The sequence below is a fragment of the Geotrypetes seraphini genome, chromosome 5, assembly GCF_902459505.1.
Source record: "Geotrypetes seraphini chromosome 5, aGeoSer1.1, whole genome shotgun sequence".
Classification (NCBI taxonomy): Eukaryota; Metazoa; Chordata; class Amphibia; order Gymnophiona; family Dermophiidae; genus Geotrypetes; species Geotrypetes seraphini.
The window spans coordinates 221729740-221749427 of record NC_047088.1 but is presented as its reverse complement, the minus strand read 5'-3'; the positions used below and the strand labels follow the sequence as shown (position 1 = coordinate 221749427).

The following is a 19688-nucleotide window of genomic DNA, read 5'->3' as shown; positions in this document are numbered from 1 at the left end:
ATGCAGCCCATAAGGGGGGTGCTCCAATGACTCCTTCGAAGGCCAGCGATGGCATCAAGAACTTCTTCCCAGCAGCAGCATTCACAATTCACTGCTCTTGCCGGCGTCAGTCCTTCCTCTCTGCAAGGTCCTGCCTATTTCCTGTTTCTGCAAAGGCAAGACCCGGCAGAGAGAAAGGCCCAATGCCGACAAGAGCAGCGAATTGTGAATGTTGCACTGTCGACTGCAGGGTGACAAAAAGAGGAAGGGAGGGAGGGAAAGGAGAGGGGAGGTTGAGAGATGATACACCCAATTGGGGAGAGGGAGAGAGAAGGAAGACCAAGGAAGAAAGAGAAGATGAAAGAGAGATGCCAGACCATGGAGAGAGGAAGGAAAGGAGATGCCAGGCCATGGAGGGGGAGGAAGAGATGCCAGAGCATGGGGGTGAGGGAAGGGAAGGTAACAGAGATGTCAGACCAGGGAAAAATAAGGAAGAAGGGAAAGAGGAAATACCACAGCATTGAGGAGGAGCAGTGGTGTAGTAAAGAGGGGCAGGGACCATTCTGAGCACTATCTTGGTGAGTGAGCCAGCACTTTTCCTCTTCTCCATCCCCCCACTACTTCCCTGCCCCGCACTTGCCTTCCCTACCCCCCCCCCCCCCCACACCTATATCTTTAACTCCTCACCAGCATGAGCAGCATCTCCAACCTGCTGCTCGTGCCAGCCTTGGCCCTTTCTCTGATGTCACTACCTGGTTGTGGGACCAGGAAGTGATGTCAGAAGGAAAGCCAAGGCCACTGCAAGCAGCAGTTTGATGAAGATGTTCCCGCCGGTGAAGTTAAAGAGGTACGGGGTAAGGGAAGGGGTACATGTGTGGCAGGGAGCGGGAAAGGAGCAGGGGAAAGAGAAGAGGGTGTGAGGTACAACCGCCTCGGGCACCTCCCACCCTCACTATGCCACTGGGAAGAGATAGTAACACCCGTACAAACAGACACTCACATTGGCATTTATCATCTGATAAACCTTCATTTCCCCAATAAAAACTGCTGTTTTTTGAGTTTCAAGGAAAAGAAGACTCACATCACTCTGTATGTCATGAACTTTCTTGGCATGGACAACATCATTCTGGTCTGGTAGGCAGGTCCAGTTATGCAGGTAATGTCTATAATCGATGTCACTGACCAATGTCTGACACTTCTTGGCCAATAAAATATCAAGCATGTCTACTGGCATATTAAACTTGGTCCTCCATTTTTCAAAATCTTTCTTGTATTCTCTGTCACTCTGGATCTTAGCAACATACATAGCCCACACTGACTTTGGATCATCTTGCAAACTGCGGAATCCAACATGATGGCCCTGTTGCTTGCGGTAAGCTGTTTTGTACTTGTACTAAAATTCAGAAAAAGCACAATTTTAATCAGAAAGGTAACATAACAGCAGTTTCTAGTTTTCAGCCTACACAGAAATCATGGATCGCACGTAGTGCCTTGTTCAACAAGGAGCTTTAATACTATCCTGCATCTGTGGAAAATATCTTTATTGCAATAGTATTTCGTAGTTGAGTAAATTATAGCTCTACAAATTTGACTATTTCATTCAGAATTTGTACATATGTAGGGCAATTCCATACAGTAAATGCTAATATTTATGTGCCAGTTTTGCACGTAAATATTTAGAATGCTAGCATATGCATGCGAATTTATCCGCATTTGCACATATACCGCACTCCAATTAAGAGCACATCAGGTAGTCACAAACACCACTTTTCTGCAATGGAAACTTGCAGTCCCAAATTTTTCCCATTCATTCTAATATAAGTTTACTCCAGTTTGGCACACCAGTAATAAGCACACTATTTAAATGCAATGACTCGATCCTTCAACATCACTTCATTTAGGTGCCCCCTCCCTCATTCACTGCCAGCGCCACAAGATTATAATTCCCTACAAGCTGTGCAGTTGTGCATCACAATGCAGAGAGCCAATGAAGGCGAGAAAGGAAAGAGGAGGGACTGCCCCTCTAACCTCATTGGCTTTATGGAGTAGAAGTGCTGAGTGGTGTGGCAGTTCTACTATACAACATGAAGCTGGGGCCAATGAGGTTGGAGGAGGCAGTCCTGTTTCTCTCCCTCATTGATATGCAGCATTGTGAAGTGCAGCTGCATGGGACATGTGGCTAAGAGTGAAGGAGGAGGGGTGCCCGCTATTTCTTCCTTGCCCGTGCAACTGAGTGGCCAATGGCACAATGGCTCAAACGTTGCACAACCTGTTGAACATGCAGGTATGTGCCCCTAAAAGTCTGTGTGACTGAGCGGCTGTAGCAGTGGTGGAGCAACTGCACAAATAAACAGCACCTCTATCTGGGCCTTTTCAATTTGTTTTTCTCATCACCTGCAAGGCATAGTGGAGCATACAAACATTTTGGTTATGTACATGCTCCAGATACATGAAACTTCAGTCTGGAGTAGAGAGTTGCGCAGGGACAGAAATCCCACCCATCCCCGCCCGTCCCCACCAGGATCCTCTCCGTCCCCACCCATCCCCGTCAGGATCCTCTCCGTCCCCACCCATCCCCGCAAGGAATTACCTCCATCCCCACCCGTCCCCCAGCAATTACTTCTGACAGGATCATCAATTCCACAGTTTCTTTTGTGTTTGCGCTGCTGTTTTCCTTGTGGAATCTCTTTGGTGGAACCCTTTTTTTGTTTTATGTTCAGGTAATTAACTTATATACCCCCTCTTTTACTAAGGCTGATGGGTCCATTATATTATATGGACAAATCCTGATTCCAAAGCCTTCCATCCCCGGGGAGTCCCGTTGGCTAGAGGGGGGTCCCTGTGGGAGTCCCGTGGGCCAGAGGGGGGTCCCCGTGGGAGTCCCGTGGGTTAGGGGGGATTCCCACGGGACCACCGCGGGATCCACGGGATTCCCGCAATTCCCGTTCCCATGCAGACCTCTAGTCTGGAGCCTTTGCACTTAACCAGAATGCACTGTGCATGCCAAAATTGTATCTAAGCACTGTTTTATAACTGCATGCATATTTATGCTAGCACAGGGTTTGCAGATGAGGTTGGGGTCTGGGCAAAACACACATTTTTGCAAATCAATTATACTATACTGTGAGGCCAATACTGAGCACAATTTAGCCAGCTGGGAGTTGTTCCCAGGAGGCTAAATAGTACATAGCCAGCTATCCAACAATGTTCAACAGGAGATAGCTGGCTATGTACTATTTCCAGCTTAGTGGAATTTCCAGCTTAGTAGAATTTCCAGCTTAGTGGATTGGTTAGTGACCAGCTATGTCGTGTGACATAGTCGGTCACTGCCAATATTCAGCAGCTCACCAGCTAACTTTGGCGGCCAGAAAGAGTTACCTAAAAGGGTGGTCCATCTTTGGCCATTAAGACTTAGCTGACTAGCCGGTGAATATTGGCCTAGTTGGCTATGTCTCAGCTGTCCAAAAATAAACCAGAAATTCAATGCTGATCACCACATATGGTGCCAGCATTGAATTTCTGATATCACCGTGGACCTCAGGAGATTCCCGGTGATCTTCCATGGTCTGAATATTGGGGGGGAGGGGGGACGGGAGTTCTGTGCATATCTTGTAAAACTATATGTGAACATTTAGACCATCTTTAAGGCTGGTACACGAGGTATGTGCTCGAACCTAAGTATTTTATATAGGAAAGTAGGCAGCTACTTTCCTTGATACAATATGCACCAGTCAGATGACCTCTGGGTGCTTAAATAAGCATATAGTAATAGAATTATCCCTATATGGACCAAGAGTTCTATCTGCATCATGCACAAGTATCTTTGCTCAAATAAAGGAGGATCAGCAACAACAGCAGTCATAGAAAGATAGAAACATGATGGCAGATAAAGGCCGAATGGCCCATCCAGTCCCCATCCACAATATCTGCTATCTCCTCTCCATAAGAGATCCCACATGCCCGTCCCATGCTATCTTGAATTCAAATACAGTCTTCATCTCCACCACCTCCACGGGAGAACACAGTCCTTGGAACAAAGCAGTGATATACCATTTTGGAGATCAGTTTAAAAAGCCAAAAGTAGGCTATTATTCTGCAAGAATTGATGGAAATTGAGTTTCAAGTGATGATGGTAAGTGTTCTATTCACAGAAATGGAACTGTTACTTACATCACTGGCAATATCCCTGGAAGCTTTTGCTGCTGTAATTGACATGGCATCTGGTCTCAGGTCATAGCCTTTCTTTAGGACTTCTTCCCATCCAAGTCTGTATTGCTTCTACAATGATTAATATGAGATTGTATGATTCATACATTATATTATTCTATAGTGGAATATCACAAGATGCTTTCTGACATAATAAGTTGACTTATTTCTTCTATTTCTTAACCACCTACATCCTAATTTTGAGTTTACATAGCAAATAAAGAAATTAACATCACAATTTGGGTTTGACTTCCTACCATTTTTTTGGTCATTCTGTCTCTTGGGAAGAAAAGCTTAGTGAATTAGATCGCCTCTACCCCACCTCGATATCTCCAAGATCACTGAGACCATGAAGAAGCTTGTTATGGCTATGCATTAGGATACTGCTTACCTTCTACAAAAAGAAGTGCCTAGTAGTGCAACATCCTTAGATCCTGAAGCTGTCAGGAACCTAATATCCCTTGCCAGTTTCACATTCGGTGTAGGCAGTACTACTGTGGGATTAAGGAGGGACTTCCCTTAGTCCCTCCAGGAGAGAACTGCTTAATCAGAAAACCTTTCTGTAACCTGGACTTTTCAGATACTAGGTCTAAATAACAAAATTCATTTTTTTTGGACATCTTCTGAAATCAGAGTTGGATGTCCATATTTTGGCTCCTCCTTAGTTCCACCTAGATCATGCCTTCTTTCCAAAAGGACTTACTGCAGTTATAGATTCCATATCCCAGCTTCATAAAATCGGAATTTGGACATCCATTCAATATGGCTTGCTAAATGCCAGTTTTCAGACATCAAAAACAAGAATAGAACATCTAAAATAAGGGCCATAGGCACTTAAGAGGAAATTTCAATAAATGGTGCTGAAAGATAGGCACTGGGAAGATCCACACTACCTGGGATTCTATAAAGGGCACTCCACGCAGAGCGCCCTTTGTAAAATACTAGCATAGTGCAGGTTTCATGCAAAACTTTGAGTACCAGCATTCAGTGGCATAGTAAAGGGGGGTGGGGTGGACTGCCCTGGATGCCATCTTCACAGGGGGCACTAGCACCTCTCCACCTCCCGCATACCTCTTTAAATGTTCGCTGGCACAAGCAGCATCTTCCACTTGCTGCTTGTGCCAGCCTTGGCTCCCTTCTGATGTCACTTCCCTGTTGTGGGAAGAGTGTGTGGGGGGGCGTTGCATGCACAGCGATGTCAGGCACCATCACCCTGGGCGCCACCCTCCCTCGCTACACCACTGTCAGCATTTAGGCATACAAAAACTTTGTGTAAATGCTGATGCCCAATGTAGAGCAGTTGGGCATACATTTTATAGCATTTTATAATACTGGGCCAAACATCTGGGAACACCCCCTGATCCACCCATATTCGCTCATAGCCGCACCCTTTTGGAGCTGAGCAATATAACAATTAGGCTTGGATGTTATAGAATAGTGCCTAGGGCAGATGTGCCTGTAGTCCAATTGGCTGCCAATCAATATCAATTATTGATTGATGATGCCTTATTAACTAATTACTTAGAATATACATCTGCCCTATGTGCCCAGCTTTGGGTGACCTATATAGATTGCAGGAGTTAATGTTTTTAAAAATATCACCTATGCATAGGGTTACCAGATATCTGGATTTTCCCGGATATGTCCCCTATTTAGAGGACTATCTGGGCATCTGGATGGGTTTTCAAAACCCGGCAGTTTGTCTGGGTTTTGAAAGCCGATGGGAGCTCAGGGGACATGCCTGGAGGGCATCTCTGCATACATGAATGCGATGCGATGATGTCGCATTCATGCACAGATGCATGTGACATCATCACGTCGCATCCACACATGAGCAGATGTCCTCCAGATGTGGTCCCGAAGAGACAAGGTTTGTGCAGGGCTGGGGTTGGGTGAGGAATGAGGCGTGGCTGTGGGCAGAATGGGACGAGGTTGTGGGTGGACCTGGGCGGGGCCACATGTCCTCTTTGTTTGACATAGAAATCTGGTAACCCTACTTAAGTAGACACCGACTTGTCTTTTAAATCTGGCACCTGGTTATAAAATTACCCTGTGCACCTATGGCAAATTCTTTATTCAATGAGGTCCACACAGTTTTAAAGCTTTAAAGTTTCTTACTTGACTGAACGTGGTCTTGTTGAGTTTAGCCTGAACGATATCGGGTGTATCTGGCATTACGTGAATTGTTTTCTTGTCCTTCTCCCATGCATCAATGTATAAACGCTGTAAAAAAAATTAAAACGAAGAAAGTTCAGTACTGTCACCACAAATTAATTTTGATTATATAATTATTTAATGCATGAATATATTAACTCCTTTGTAGCTTTATATATTCTGCACAGTCTTGAGTTTTCCCTTTAAAACATGGAATTTTTTTTTTTTTCTAAGATGTTTGTGACCTAATCTAAAATTTATATAAATCTAGCCATTTGGAGGGAAATCAAGATAGCAGACTGAGCAGACACACTTGAATGGAATTCTAGTGCAAGGGTGTAGGTGTAGGTAGAGGTCCATTTTTAGTTGAGGAGGCAGGAGGTAAACTGGGGGGGGGGGGGGGCATACATTTCCTCTCATCTCTGCTCACCGCCCCTGGGGTTGTTAAATCTTACCTTTGCTGGCAAGGATGCCCAAGCTCTATCAGCCAAAACAATCCACTGCCTGAGCCCCCTCCCATGCATGTTCAGTACATACTGTTGGCAGCTTAAGCATGCTGCTCAGACAGCACAGGAGAAAGCAAGGGCAGCAGACCACTTTGTCTGATGGGGCATTAGCATACCCACCAGGCATTCATGGGTGCCACAATTTTGGAGGGGATCTGAGTCCGAAGTGTGTCTGGTGTACTCCATATGAACAAAGGAAAGGGTCTAGTTAAACAGCCTACCCTGCTCGCCTGGCAGGAAACCTGTTTGGTTCAGCAAATTATTCAATGTTTTATTATGGTAACCCAGTTGGGTGCAGTTCGGATTAAGAGCTCCAACAATGTTGGACATAGCATTAATTCTAGTCTACTACAGCTCTTCTCTCCCACAGATAGTCAGGCAAGTAATTAGATTCAAAATGCTTTCTCTTCTTACCTTGTTCATAACATGTGCATTCTGTTTGGCAAGCTCCATTTCCATAGAGTCAGTCAAGCTGGTGAAATGGAATTGACTTGGGTGCTGACGATATTTTGCTTCACTCAGGATTTCAGAAGCCCGCTTGGACTTTTCAACATCAAGAGAACCAATCGGGACCCAGCCCATTCCTTTATACCAAGTATTATATTCTTGCTTATATTCATTCTATCAATGTAGGATTACAAAGAGAGTCATGATTACACAATTCCATCGCAGTCAAAGACAACAGGGTGTAACTAGAAAGACACAGCAGGAAAATAAAAGCTTACATCACTCTGAAGTTGGTTCCTGGACTTTGCCAGTTGCAGGCTCTGTGCATCTGGTAGAAGAACGTATTTGTGGATGAGATGTCTGTAATTAATTTCTGATATGGCTGCCTGAGCATCCTTTGCAGCCGTGACGCTGAGCATGGTCAGAGGCGTTTGATACCTAGTCTTGGTCTTCTCATAATCTTTCTTGTACTCTCGCTCTGACTGTATCTTAGCGATTTTCATGTAATGCACCAGCAGGGGATCGTCCTGAATACTGCGGAGGCCAACAAGTTTCCCTTTGTCCTTTTCATAGCTCTCTTTGTACTTGTACTGTAATGTCAGAATAGGCTAAAATCAATTTGCATTCAACAGAGCACGAGATTAAAAAATTAAAAATAATGTTCTACTAATGTTTCTTATTTAATGCATTTGACAATGGTGCTTCACTTATATAGTACCTCATCTCTTGGGACATCAGAGCATCCTACAAACACATTTCATAGCACCATTTTGTCATTGTTCAATCTATCAGCATTAGCCCTCTCCCCCCCTTTTTACAAAACTTCCAGCTGCGGCGGTAATAGCTCAATCGCTCATAGGAATTCTATGAGCGTCGGAGCTGTTACCGTCATGGCCAGCGCTAAAAATCACAGTACGGTTTTATAAAAGAGAGGGTAAATGAAATAAAATGTTGATCAGATCAAACCAGGATTTGAGGCTATAAGCCTTGGCTTCTATGTTATAGAAAATCCCGTAGGATTAACCAGCCACTTTTTCAGGAAGCTCTAATATTACCCCGGGCTACAGGGGTCTCCTTGTGGGATATTAATGGATTCATTGCTGCTTCATCATTAATGCGGCTCTAGAAAATTCCTCCGAAATCTTGTTAATGATCATAGCCTGATGAGAAGAGCTATGGTCCCTGCTGACTGTCAGAATTCTGAGGCTTCTCACCCCAGATTAGAAACATAGAAACATAGAAATTGACGGCAGAAAAGGGCTATAGCCCATCGAGTCTGCCCATACCAATGACCCACTCCCTGACTTTTACTCCCCTATAGATCCCACGTGAATATCCCATTTTCTCTTAAAATCTGACACGCTGTTGGCCTCAATCACCTGCTGAGGCAGCTCGTTCCAATGATCGACCACCCTTTCGGTGAAGAAGTACTTCCTAGCATCACCTTGAAATTTCCCTCCCCTGATTTTCAGCGAGTGTCCTCTGGTTACCGAGGGCCCTGTAAGACTGAAGATATCATCTTTCACCTCTATACGCCCCGTGATATACTTAAAGGTCTCAATCATGTCCCCCCTCTCTCTTCGCTCCTCCAGTGAGTACATCCGCAGTTTTTTTAGCCTTTCTTCATACGTGAGATCCCTGAGCCCCAAGACCATCCTGGTAGCCATTCGCTGAACCGATTCAATTCTCAACACATCTTTCCGGTAGTGTGGTCTCCAGAATTGAACACAGTACTCGAGATGAGGTCTCACCATGGATCTGTACAGTGGCATTATGACTTCAGGTTTTCTGCTGACAAAACCCCTAAGGATGCAGCCCATCATTTGTCTTGCCCTGAACAAAGCCTTCTCCACCTGATTGGCAGCCTTCATATCATCGCTAATGATCACTCCTAAATCACGTTCTATCGTGATCCTGGACAAGGTTTCACCATTTAGTGTGTAAGTTCTGTGTGGATTTTTTTTGCCTAGATTGTGTCAGAATAGGTACCTGCTCAGGTAAGAACTTCAAATTCCTCTCTTCTTCCTCGCTCAGGATGATATCACTTCCTCCCAAGCATCACTTTGTTGAAAACTGTGCTCTACGCTGCAAAGGAACTATACCACCAAAATCTCCTGGTTTCCCCTACTCATCTCTTCTCCATTCGTTTTTTTAAAACAACTGATGGACTACATCTCAGTGAGAGTAAAACATGATGATTGATTATAAGAGAGGATAACTTAGACAAATAACTAGATTTAAAACCTGAACTACACTTCTCCCTCTGTATTCATGGTTTCGGCATTCACGGTTTCAATTATTCACGTTTTTTAGCTTGCTGGCTCCTCCCCCCCCCCCCCCAAATTACATCAGCTTGCATAGAAAAATCACTGATTCCAAGCGTTTACAGAGAAAATCACCGATTCCCAGCACTTTCTTCACCGTGTTTTGCCTCTCCTTCAGGAACAGACCAGGTCTCCCACCATGTTATTTGCGGTTTCACTATATTCATGATGGTTTTTAATAGAAAACAGCGAATAACATATGAAAAAGTTATTTATGGTTTTTCTGTATTTGCGGTTCTGTCAATCCCCCTATCACAGCGAATACGGAGGGAGAAGTGTACACCCTGAGGCATACTAACACCAAGGTTCAATTATTGGGTATTACATTTCTGTACATCATAGTTATTATAACCTTTTGCAGCATTTGGTAGGAATGCACAGCGCAAAAAATTTCATTCAGATTAGCTTCCCCTGTCATTTTTAAGGACTTTTTATTTTGATTTAATTTTCATTTCAGAGAGGCAATGTTGCTGATTGCGTAGTATTATGAAATAAATAGTGCACACACCGTAAAACAAAGACAAAAGTCTTGCATAAATGACATGAAATGACATGGGGTCTCCTCATAGCAGACCCCACCCCAAAGGGCCCCCATCTCCTCTCAAGCCCCATTCCCACTCTCCCATAGGCCCTCAAGATTATTAATCCCTGGGTCTATTAGGTAGGAGGCAGGAGCAATAATTACTTGATTTTGCCCCTGCCAGCACCAGGTTGAAAATGGCACCTGCAATCCCTAGCAACAGATTTGCAGTACAACTGCTAGGGGTCAAGCTGCTGTATATGGGCCTTTGTGTGTGTAGGGGGGGGGTTCTGATATAGGGTCCCTTCTTGGTGGGGATCAGATATTGTGGTTATATCAGGAGGAGGATCAGAGACAGATGTGCATCAGGAGGAGGATCAGATATAGGGATGGTAACAAGCAGCAGGGGGCAAACAAATGTGGCCCAATGCTCCTGATCTGGAAAAATAATGTCAGTTACAATGGTGTAATTCTTCCAAGAACACTGCAAGCTTTGTTATCCAATTTATATATTAATGAGATATTTTTCATGCTTTGCATCTTATGGCAGGGTTTCACAAGTCCCAGCATCAGGTTGCAATGGTCACTAAGAATGTTCTTCTGGACCTAGAATTTCTGTGGCCCTTTGTGCAGAGACATTTGTTGTTCTTGTTGTTCTGTTTTTTTTACTGGCCCTTTAATTAAAGAAAACAATTGACTGGCTTTTAACTTGCTGAGGGGTAGGCTTAGGGGCTGGGGGATGACTAACTTCTGGTTTACCAGGGGGTGATGGGGGATTAACTGGCTTCTAGCTTACAGAGGAGAGTTAGGGGCTGGGGGCTGGGGCTTCTGGCTTGCTGAAAGGTCAGCTGAGGGGCTAGGGGCTTTGGGATTCACTGGCTTCTGGCTTGCCAGGAGTTAAGTGCTAGGGGATAACTGGCTTCTGGCTTGCCAGTGGATAGGTGCAACGTGGCTGTGGCTTTTTATTTGCCAGGGATGGTGGATTAGGAGGAGCTGTGGGGTTTCTGGTTTGCTGGGGGGGGATGCTTAGGGGCTGGGGAACTGACTGGCTTCTGGCTTGCGTCTGGTTGGTTAGATGCTGGGGTTGACTGGTTTCTTTCTTGCCAGGGGGTAAAAGTCGGGAGATGACTGGCTTTTGGCTTGCAGAGAGGAGTTAGGGGCTGGGAGCTGGGGGGGAGTGGGTTAAGATATGTGGGGCTGACCAGTTTCTGGCTTGCAAGGGGGAGGGGTTAGGGAACTGACCAGTTTGCAGGGGTAAGAAAAGGGACCAGCTTGCTAGTTTGGAGGCAGGTGATTGATTGGCTTTCAGAGAAAGGGTTAGGGAGCTGTGATAGCCCTTAGAAATAATAATAATAATAATAATAACAATTTATATACCGCAGGACCATGAAGTTCTATGCGGGTTACAATGATTAAAGATGTTACAAACTGAGTGGAATAAACAAAGTACAGACTTAGTGATTAACAGTTCTAGAGATCGTTTGTTGAGAACTAAGATTGCATAGATTGGTTTCCTAAGCATTTCAGGAAGTGTTTTCAGGCATTTCCTGAATTCCCTATAAGTAGTAGGCACGAGTAATTGTTCTAGTTCTTTACCCCATAGTGCCGCTTGATGTGAGAAAAGATGTTGGTTTTAAATTTACAACCTCTATCCGGTGGAGAAACAAAGTTCGGGTGTGAACTTCGCTTATGTCTGTTGGTTGTGAAAGAGAAAAGGTCTGTTATATATTTAGGGGCTAAGCCATAAAGTACCTTGAAGCAAAAACAACCAAACTTGAATTTCACAAGTGCCTCCATCGGCAACCAGTGTAGAAGTCGATAGGAAGGTGTTACGTGATCAAACTTCTTCAGTCCACATAGTCTAACCGTTGTATTTTGTACCAATTGCAATCGTCGCATATTCTTCTGGGGGAGTGCCAAGTAGGCGATGTTACAATAATCGAGTTGACTCAGTATAAGGGATTGTACCAGAATTCGAAATGATGAGGCATCGAAGTAAGCTCTGATGGACCGAAGCTTCCCAAGGGTGAGAAAGATTTTTATGATCAAGGAGTCTACCTGGTCAGGCTCTGGTCCAGTGTTACTCCCAATATCTTCATAGTGGGTTGAATGGGATAACTAAGGTTATTGATGCACATTGATGCTTTAGTGTCAAGTAGGTATGGCGATGCTATGAAAAATTTTGTTTTCTCTGAGTTTAGTTTTAGTCTGAATTCCATCATCCATTGCTCCATCCGATTTAGTACTTCTGTTGCTTTGGGGGTGACTTCTGAGACAGAGTTAGTGAATGGGATAATTATCGTGAAGTCGTCAGCATAGCTAAATAGTTTTATCCCCAGCTGGGACAATTGCGCACCCAATGAGGACATGTAAACATTGAAGAGCAAAGGGGATAGTGGTGATCCTTGTGGCACACCAGATAGATTGCTCCATGTGTCAGAGAGATCGTGATTAAAACGGACTTGGTAGGTGCGTGATATAAGGAAACCTCAAAACCAGTTCAGTACCTCTCCTCTGATTCCAATTGTATCTAGGCATTGTAGAAGTTTTCCATGGTTCACTAAGTCAAAGGCAGAGCTCATGTCAAATTGCATGATTAGGGCATTGAGACCCTTATTGAACAAGTAAAGCAAATTGTCCAGAATAGCCGCAATTACTGTCTCAGTGCTAAACAGAGGCCTAAAACCAGATTGAGTTTCGTGCAGAAGAGAGAATTGGTTGAGATATTCCATCAGTTGGGTGTGTACCAATCCTTCCATGATTTTTACCATAAATGGAATAGAAGCTACTGGTCTATAGTTGGTTAATGATGTTGATGATTCTTTACAATTTTTTGGGATTGGGGTTATTATAATATGACCATTATTAGTAAGGAATTTTCCATTGTTTAGGTTATTGGTTAGATAGTTTAATAGAGATAGTTTAAAGTCTAGTGGAGCTGCTTTCATAATTGCTGGGGGACATGAGTCCAGAACACAGTATGATTTAGAGTATTTGTTATATAATTAGATGTAGTTATTCCATTCTAAATTGTGATCATGTCCGCTGGTATTTCATTTCTTTGTATATCAATTGATTGATGTTCGTATGCAACAATTAGTTATTTGATTCTGATTTTATGCTCAATAAATATATTTAAACATAAATAAATTTCTTGTGCACCTGACAAATTACTCAATATGTGATGATGCAGGTCTTTTCTTAATGAACTTACATTACTAGCAATATCTCTAGAAGCTTTAGCAGCCTTGATAGGGATAGCATCAACTCTGAGGTCATATCCTTTCTTCTTCTCTTCTTCCAAGGCAGATCTGTACTGTTTCTGTGAATTAAAGAAGAAAAAATGCAAATGTTACATGCATGACATTCATTTAATAAAAGATTTATTACACTAGTAAATGTAGCACATAACTTTTGTTGTAGGTCTTATTACATAACATGGAACGTGAGGTTTACAATATGCATCCCTGAAAATCGCCTATGGGCGGGGCCTTAGGCACTTGGGCCCATCAGGCTTTAGGCTCCTGTGAGATGGGCCGGAAAGGGGCGAGCCTGCCTCATTTGGATGGAGGCGGGCCTGCCGACTGGACGGTGGGAAGACCCGGCCAGCCACCTTTCAAAGTGAGCCCAGGGGGGGGGCTCAAGGGAGGGGGGGTTGGGGGGTTTCATTGGGGGGTCCAGGGAGGTGTTTGGGGGTTTCATTGAGGGGTCTGGGGATGGGGGTTCATTGGGGAGTCTGGCAGGAGGGATTGGGCACCCTCCTGCCGGTGATCTTTGGGGAGGGGTGGGGGGATTTTGTTGGGGGTAGGTTGGACAGGAAGGATTGGACATCCTCCTGCCGGTGATCTTCGGGGTGGGGGGTTAGGTCGGGTCTTCTGGCAGGAGAGGTTGGGCTCCATCCTGCCGCAATCTACATGGGGGGGCAATCTTATGGCAGGAGGCGTTGGGCTTCCTACTGCCGTGATCTACGTGGGGGCGGTCTTCGGGCAGGAGGGGTTGGGCTCCCTCCTGCCATGATCGTTCGGGGGGGCGGGGACTGGCAGCCGTGGCAAATATACTTATCGCAGCAGGGAGATCCCTTGCCGTGATAAGTATCGGTTACAGAATCATATTTATTTTGGGTGGGCGTAGGCCCAATTCTGTATAGGACGCCTGTCCCAAGCATCCTATATAGAATCTGGGCCTTTTTGTGATTAACATTCTAATTGCGATTAATTGATGTGCAGTCCTAATTTTGAATTGTAGTTTCAGAGCACAAAATATTCAAAGTCCTGAAAGGGTATAGATAGAATTAAAATTTTTATATAACTAGGTAAAGAAGAAGAAGATTCTGTTAGACAACTAGTAGAAAAACATGAGATAATGACAGAGCATGCAATACAAAATATCTATCATAAATTTGGCCGGGGCATAAGTCTCCTGACTCAAGATTGACTTGAAAAGGCTATCAGGAACCTGAAGGTGGACAGGAAGTATCAGAATCAAATAAACATTTGCTGGTTTCACCTGCAAGTAGCACATCAAGAAAGATACTATAATTTGCATAATATCTATCGCCAATAGATAGGACAAAAGAGGAGGTAGAATCTCCTGTATTCGTGTATTGCCAATTGATAGGAGGCACCTGGGATGGTTTTGGCCATTAGTGCATTGATGATTCAAACTCTTGAACAGATTACAATTCTCTAAACTGAACATTTACTCAGAATAAGGCATGGAGAATACCAAGAAAAAGTGAGGTAGAGGTATGCAGCATGCCTTACTTTACCATTACCAGTGACTGCCTCACTAGATTGAGTAGTTAGACGGTTCCAGCTGCCTTTTTTCCCTCTTTTCTGCCAATTAACCAGGAAGTTAAAATATGATTATTTAATCTGCCATTTAAAAATGGGTGATGGGACAAAAGCACGACGAACAAAGCTGCGCCGACAATAGAGAGCAGACAATTGAACACAAGACTCAAGTGCGCTGCCATAAAAGTTTATTTTAAAGAGCTCCAACGGAGGATGTGAGGGGGGAACCCTCCCTCCAATTTACTTAATAGTGTTCGTGCTGCCATTTGCACTGATGTTGGGGGTGTAACCCCCCACATTATAAAGAACTCTTAACTGTTCCCCTAAAAAATAGGGGAAAAGTTAAGTTTCCTCTATAATGGGGGGTTACAACCTCCCAAAACCACCCCCAACGGCAGCGTGAACACTATTAAGTAAACTGGGGGGGATTCCCCCCTCACATCCCCCTTTTGAGCTCTTTAAAATAAACTTTTATGGCGGCGCACTTAAGACTTGTACCTAATTGTCTGCTCTCTAATGTCAGCGTGTCTTATGACTGGGAACCTTAAAAATGCATAGGAACAGTTCTGAACATTATCATTAGTGTGGATTTGAAGAAAAGCAGATATTGCATGCTCAGAAGTTTGATTCCCATTATATGTCCATGGTTAAAAAAACAACAACAAAAAACTTACCATATATAGTAGTACCCAAGAAATACATAGAAACATAGAAATAGATGGCAGATAAGGGCCACGGCCCATCTAGTCTGCCCACCACAATGACCCTCCCCCACCTAACTCAGTGAATAGATCCCACGTGTCTATCCCATTTGGCCTTAAAATCAGGCAAGCTGCTGGCCTCAGTGACCTGAAGTGGAAGACTATTCCAGCGGTCAACCACTCTTTCAGTGAAAAAGAATTTCCTGGTGTCACTGTGCAGTTTCCCTCCCCTGATTTTCCACGGGTGCCCCCTGGTTGCCGTGGGACCCTTGAGAAGGAAGATATCTTCTTCCACTTCGATGCGGCCCGTGAGATACTTGAACGTCTCGATCATGTCTCCCCTCTCTCTGCGTTCCTCGAGTGAGTAGAGCTGCAATTTGTCCAGCCTTTCCTCGTACGGGAGATCCTTGAGACCCGCGATCATCCGGGTGGCCATTCTCTGGACCGATTCTAGTCTCAGCACATCCTTTTTGAGTTAGACCAAATGGTCCATTGAGTCCAGCAACCTGTCTCCAGGATGGGTGAATAACAGGTGCTTGGCAGATACTATAGAGGGAAAGTCTATTGCTGTTCACTTCCAGAAGTACTACAACCACTAAGTCTGCCTAACAACTGTTAATGGGTCTGTGTTCCAGAAATTTGTGCAGACCTCGAGGAATCCTTCTGTGGGACTGTGTGCACTTACCTCACTTATGTTATATGCATTAACTTTTGCCAGCAGAATCTCCGGCATATCAGGCATGATGTGAATCTTGGTCTTATCTGCTTCCCAAGCTTCTTTGTACAGGTGCTGGAAAAGAAATTGGTGCCAAAATTAAATGAATAAAAGTCCAGGGGGTCCTTTTACTAAGGTGCGTTAACCGATTTAGCGCATGCTAAAGATTAGCGCGTGCAAAATGCCAAGGCGCCCATAGAATATAATGGTGCCTTAGTATTTAACGCGCACTAATCATTAGCGCGCGGAAAATTGAATAGCGTGCGCTAAATCAGTTAGCGTGCGCTAAATCGGTTAGTGTACCTTAGTAAAAGGACCCTATGATGTGTAAACATGCTATAATCAACATGGTAAATAAAGCTTGTTATAAAAACAAGCAGAAACCAAAACAGGGAACTACCACCCATTTCCAAGTTCCAGCTACTGCCGACATGCGTGTTTCGCCAAATACTGCAGATGGGCAAAGCTCTTCAGCATCACATCTTCACATGGGCTCAAACAGCATTCAGGATGCATCTTAAATGCTTTACATGCTGCAGTGTTTGGCGAAACATGCATGGTGGCAGTAGTTGGAACTTGGCAATGGTTAACATCACGGCAGCATTGAAATATCATCAGAATCGTTAAGATAAGTGTTGTGAATATGGTCCTGAATATTTTTTTTATCATGAAGTTTTGAACATTGCATTTGCTAAGTTCTTCACAAAAATAATACAAAATCACTAATGAGCTGAAGAAGCATGTAAATCAGCTCATTAGTGGTTTTGCTACAGATGAACATGCAAGAAATCACCTTCGGAAGGGGCTGTAGCTACATTTTTTTGTAGTAAAGTATAGATAGACTTTACTGGATACATAAAACATCATAACACCGTTTATATAGGGTCTGATATTGAGACCGTGGAACTGAGACCAGCTAATTCACGCAGTTGGCGCTGAGCCCGAATGTTCAATGCTGGCCTATTTTTGGCTGGCTCAAACTTAGCTGACTAAGTCAATTTTAAGTGCTGGCTAGATATGTTTTAGTGGCTAAAGATAGAACAGCTATTTAGGCAGCCCTATTTGGCCACTAAAATTGGCTGGTCAGCCTTTAAATTTGGTGGCTACCATAGGATACAGCCAGCCAAATTTTAGCCACTCAGGGGCTGATTCTACAAACTGCGCTTCAAGTTAGGCGGCGGTGAGCGCCACAACACTGCCTAACGTTAGTATTCAGACCTTCCTTAAAAGCCTGATGACACCTACCAAACCAGCTCCCTAATCACGGCTACGGAGGTGCCTAAGGTCAAAGAAGGCGTGGCTAATGCCGGAAATAACCTTAAGCATCCTTAGGCACCTCCTTAGCCACAATTCATAGCGAACATAGGTACCAGAAATTTAGGCCTTCAAAACCCTGGCCTACATTTCTGGCACCTATGTTTGACGTGGCCATGATTCTGCATGATTGACACGGGACCAGCGCTGGTTTTGGAGGTGCCAGCCAATATCGGAACCAGTTGCCGAATCTGGCCCTAACTACTAATATTCAGTGGAGATAGCCAGCCAAATGCTATTGAACTGGTCAGCAGTCATTTCTGGTCTGTTAAATAGCACTGAATATCAGGCGGATATAATTGAAGTGAGCTGGTATCTCCAGAATAACTTTTTGTGGCACCAGCTCATATTAGCAAAGAATATCACTCTGGAATGGGATTGCTATGTAATTTGAAATTTATTGGAACTTGCTTGAGGGGGTCCAGAGAAGAGCGACGAAAATGGTAAGAGGTATGGAAAACCTTTCGTATGCCGACAGGCTAGAACAGCTGGGGCTGTTCTCCCTGGAAAATAGGAGACTTAGAGGAGACATGATACAAACTTTCAAGATCCTGAAAGGCATAGATAAGGTAGACAGGGACAGATTCTTCAGACTGTGGGGAACAACAAGTACAAGGGGGCACTCGGAGAAACTGAAAGGGGACAGGTTTAGAACCAATGCCAGGAAGTTCTTCTTCACCCAGAGAGTGGAGGACACATGGAATGCACTCCCGGAGGTTGTGATAGGGCAGAAGACACTACAGGGATTCAAAGAAGGTTTGGATAAATTCCTGAAGGAAAAGGGGATTGAGGGATACGGATAGAAGTAAGGATAGGTTTTTTAGGGCAGGGAACACTTGACAGGTCATGGACCTGATGAGCTGCCGCGGGTACGGACCGCTGGGCGCGATGGACCTCTGGTCTGATCCCGGTGGAGGCAACTTCTTATGTTCTTATGTTCTTATTCTTGATGAGTATAATTTTAAATTTGGGAAATACAGTTATCCATATCCAGAAATGAAATACCAACATTTTCTTACCTTGTTCATGGTCTTAGCATTATTCTGAGCTAGAGTCATGTCCATGGAGTCCATAAGGCTTGAGAATTTAAATGTATTTGGGTGCTGGCGGTACTTTGACTCGCTTATTGCCTCCATAGCTTTCTTGTTCTTCTCATCTTCCAAAGAGCCCAGTGGCATCCATCCCACACCCTTCAAGTAGTCATTGTATTCGGATTTGTAGACAGCCTGAAAAGAGAGCAATAAAATTCTCACATGATGAAATGGTCAAGCTAATTTGCTAATCATTTTTATACGTCTGGTCAACCAAATATTCTTACTTCTGAGACCTATTTACAGTTTTAATTCTTTCACTTACATCACTATGAATCTGCTGCCTGTTTCTGGCCAGTTCGAAACTTATGGCGTCCGGCATTAGTCTGTAATCGTGAATCAGCTGTTTGTAGTTTATATTGGTGGTCACTTCCTGAGCCTGCTTGGCAATTTTAACACTCAACATATCCACTGGGCTGTGGAATTTCGTCTTGGTCTTTTCATAGTCTTTCTTGTATTCACGTTCAGACTGTATTTTAGCCACTTTCATGAAATGTACCAGTAGAGGATCATCTTGAAGACTGCGGAAACCAATCTGCTTTCCTTTGGCCTCATGAAAAGCTTGTTTATATTTATACTGCAAATGAAAAAAAAAAATGTTATTGATTGCAGAACCTGAAAAGATCAAAACTGCTACTACTATTTATTATTTCTATAGCGCTGAAAGACGTATGCAGCGCTGCACATTTTAAAATATAATAGACAGTTCCTGCTCAGAAGAGCTTACAATCTAATTTAGACACGACATTTCAGGGCTGGGGAGGTTATAGTAGGTATATGTATCTGACAGCAGTGAGAGGGAGTTAAGAGTTGAAAGCGTTTCCAAAAAGTGGGCCTTTAGCTTGGATTTGAACACTGCCAGGGATGGAGCACGACGTATTGATTCAGGCAACCTGTTCCAGGCATATGGCACCGCAAGAAAGAATAATAATAATAAC

General features: G+C 43.9%; 1 protein-coding gene across 23 annotated transcripts in view; it reads right to left on the bottom strand.

The window, feature by feature from the left end:
* Positions 1-19688, bottom strand: part of NEB (nebulin) — a 419697-nt gene that overhangs the window by 263481 nt on the left and 136528 nt on the right. For all 23 annotated transcript variants that reach the window (XM_033944892.1, XM_033944897.1, XM_033944903.1 and 20 more), the window contains 9 exons: positions 19016-19327; positions 18679-18885; positions 16316-16420; positions 13351-13458; positions 7571-7882; positions 7260-7466; positions 6304-6408; positions 4150-4257; positions 1061-1372 (listed from right to left, as the gene is read on the bottom strand). In XM_033944892.1, coding sequence (XP_033800783.1) covers positions 1061-1372; positions 4150-4257; positions 6304-6408; positions 7260-7466; positions 7571-7882; positions 13351-13458; positions 16316-16420; positions 18679-18885; positions 19016-19327 — 1776 coding nt within the window. The remainder of the gene's footprint in view (positions 1-1060; positions 1373-4149; positions 4258-6303; positions 6409-7259; positions 7467-7570; positions 7883-13350; positions 13459-16315; positions 16421-18678; positions 18886-19015; positions 19328-19688) is intronic.